We start from the raw sequence: 1,569 nt of genomic DNA, 5'->3' as shown, positions 1-1,569 counted from the left end.
GTAGGCGGCAGCATATGCAGCGTGTGGATGCAGCACCTGGTCCATAAGGAGCTGGAACGTGGCAGGGGCTCTGAACAAGCTGAATGGAAGTGTGACAAATTGGTACAAACCACGCAGAGTGGAATGCCCTTTGTTAAAATCAGTGTAGTTAAAAAAATGTGCCTAACCAGGAGCTCATTGATCTGCGCATTGGATAAGCATCAAACTGCAACACTTCATTCACTTTGCAGTGGCCAACACAGAACCCTATAAACTCATCTTTCTTCACTGTAAAAACTATGGCATCCTTGCCAAACCGCGCACTGTGCTACTCTTCTATTACTCCCATATCAAGCATCGCAGCCAATTCCTTCTTAAGCAACTTGTCTTTTATGTTCAGGTAACCTGTAGGGCCAAAAACGCATTGTCATGCTAGGGCGCCATTTCAAAATGGTGATCTATGAAATTTGTATGGCTGGGCAGGCGGGAGAACACATCTGCAAACCACTTTTGCAGCAAAGTAGCATCTGCTCTCTGCGCCTGTGTGAGATGATCATCATAATCTAGGAGGCAGGAATGGTGGAACGTGGCACCTCCGGCCTGAACTGATCTCTCTCCTGAACCATGCTCACCAGAGAAACAGTTTCAGCCTCTCTCCATGCTTTCAAGAGGTTGAGGTGATATATCTGTGTGGCTCCTCCCCTGTCAGACTGTACAACCTCATAGTCAACATGCCCCCTTTGCCATGTGACCACAAAGGGTCCTTGGCACTTGATGAGTAATTTGGAGCTAAAAAAGGGAGCAATACAAGCACTTTTTCTCGTGGTGAAAATGAGTCTAAGCCCTCTGTCGTCCTGTTTCTGGGCCTGGAGCATGTGGCAAGCCCGCCAATGTGTGTAGCTTTGCTCTGAGGTCCAGAACATATTGTATTTCATTTTTTAGCCGGGCTTGGACCTTCCCCACAGTTGTTTCTTTCCACGGCTTCCTGCCAAACAACAACTAAGCATATCAATATATAACACCACCCTTTTGACCTGATATGGCTTTTACTTTCTCATCATCAGACTGAGACTATGATGACTGATTTAATCCATGTACATAGACACATACCATGATTTAGCACCATCCGTCAATCCATTCATCTATCTATTCATTTAATCTGTTTGTGTGTGTACCATTAAATTTCTGTGAGCCAGCATAAACATGTGAGGTCAGTGCAACTGAAAACATGACAGGAAAAAGTTAAATATATATTATATTACATAACCATTAATAATTCAGTGACAGTCACCCCAGACAAAAAAAAATTCCATATCATTTGCATGGCTCTTGTTTTCTTCCCCTTTCCTCATAGGGGAGGTGCATAGGAACCAATTTCCTCATTTACTCCTGGTTTTAAAAGCTATCTTGCTTAAATGAAGACAACTGGATTACCACGGGAAGAAATGAATTTTTAAAATATATCATAAGATTAATAGGTGTATGTTGCTAGGGGCGTTGTGTTTGTCACGAATCAGCAATAACAAGCATTTTTACTACTCAAACCGAAACGGTGTGTTCTGTTTCACAATGAATAGTTAAGTAATGGCT

The 1,569-nt window shown here is 42.8% G+C and overlaps 1 protein-coding gene across 1 annotated transcript in view; it reads right to left on the bottom strand.

The window, feature by feature from the left end:
* The window catches only part of LOC146571274 (protein NLRC5-like), a 21,293-nt gene extending 20,188 nt beyond the window's left edge, over positions 1-1,105 (bottom strand). The window contains exon 1 of the mRNA XM_085279607.1: positions 1,090-1,105. Within this exon, the coding sequence (XP_085135733.1) occupies positions 1,090-1,105 (16 nt within the window). The remainder of the gene's footprint in view (positions 1-1,089) is intronic.
* Between the last annotated feature and the right edge of the window lie 464 nt (positions 1,106-1,569).

This window comes from Mchenga conophoros, linkage group LG7 (genome assembly GCF_057382185.1).
Source record: "Mchenga conophoros isolate Kocher_MC1m ecotype Shallow Benthic linkage group LG7, M_conophoros_male_GT1.1, whole genome shotgun sequence".
Lineage (NCBI taxonomy): Eukaryota > Metazoa > Chordata > Actinopteri > Cichliformes > Cichlidae > Mchenga > Mchenga conophoros.
Note: the sequence above shows the minus strand (reverse complement) of the source record. Positions and strands in the feature narration are given on the sequence as shown.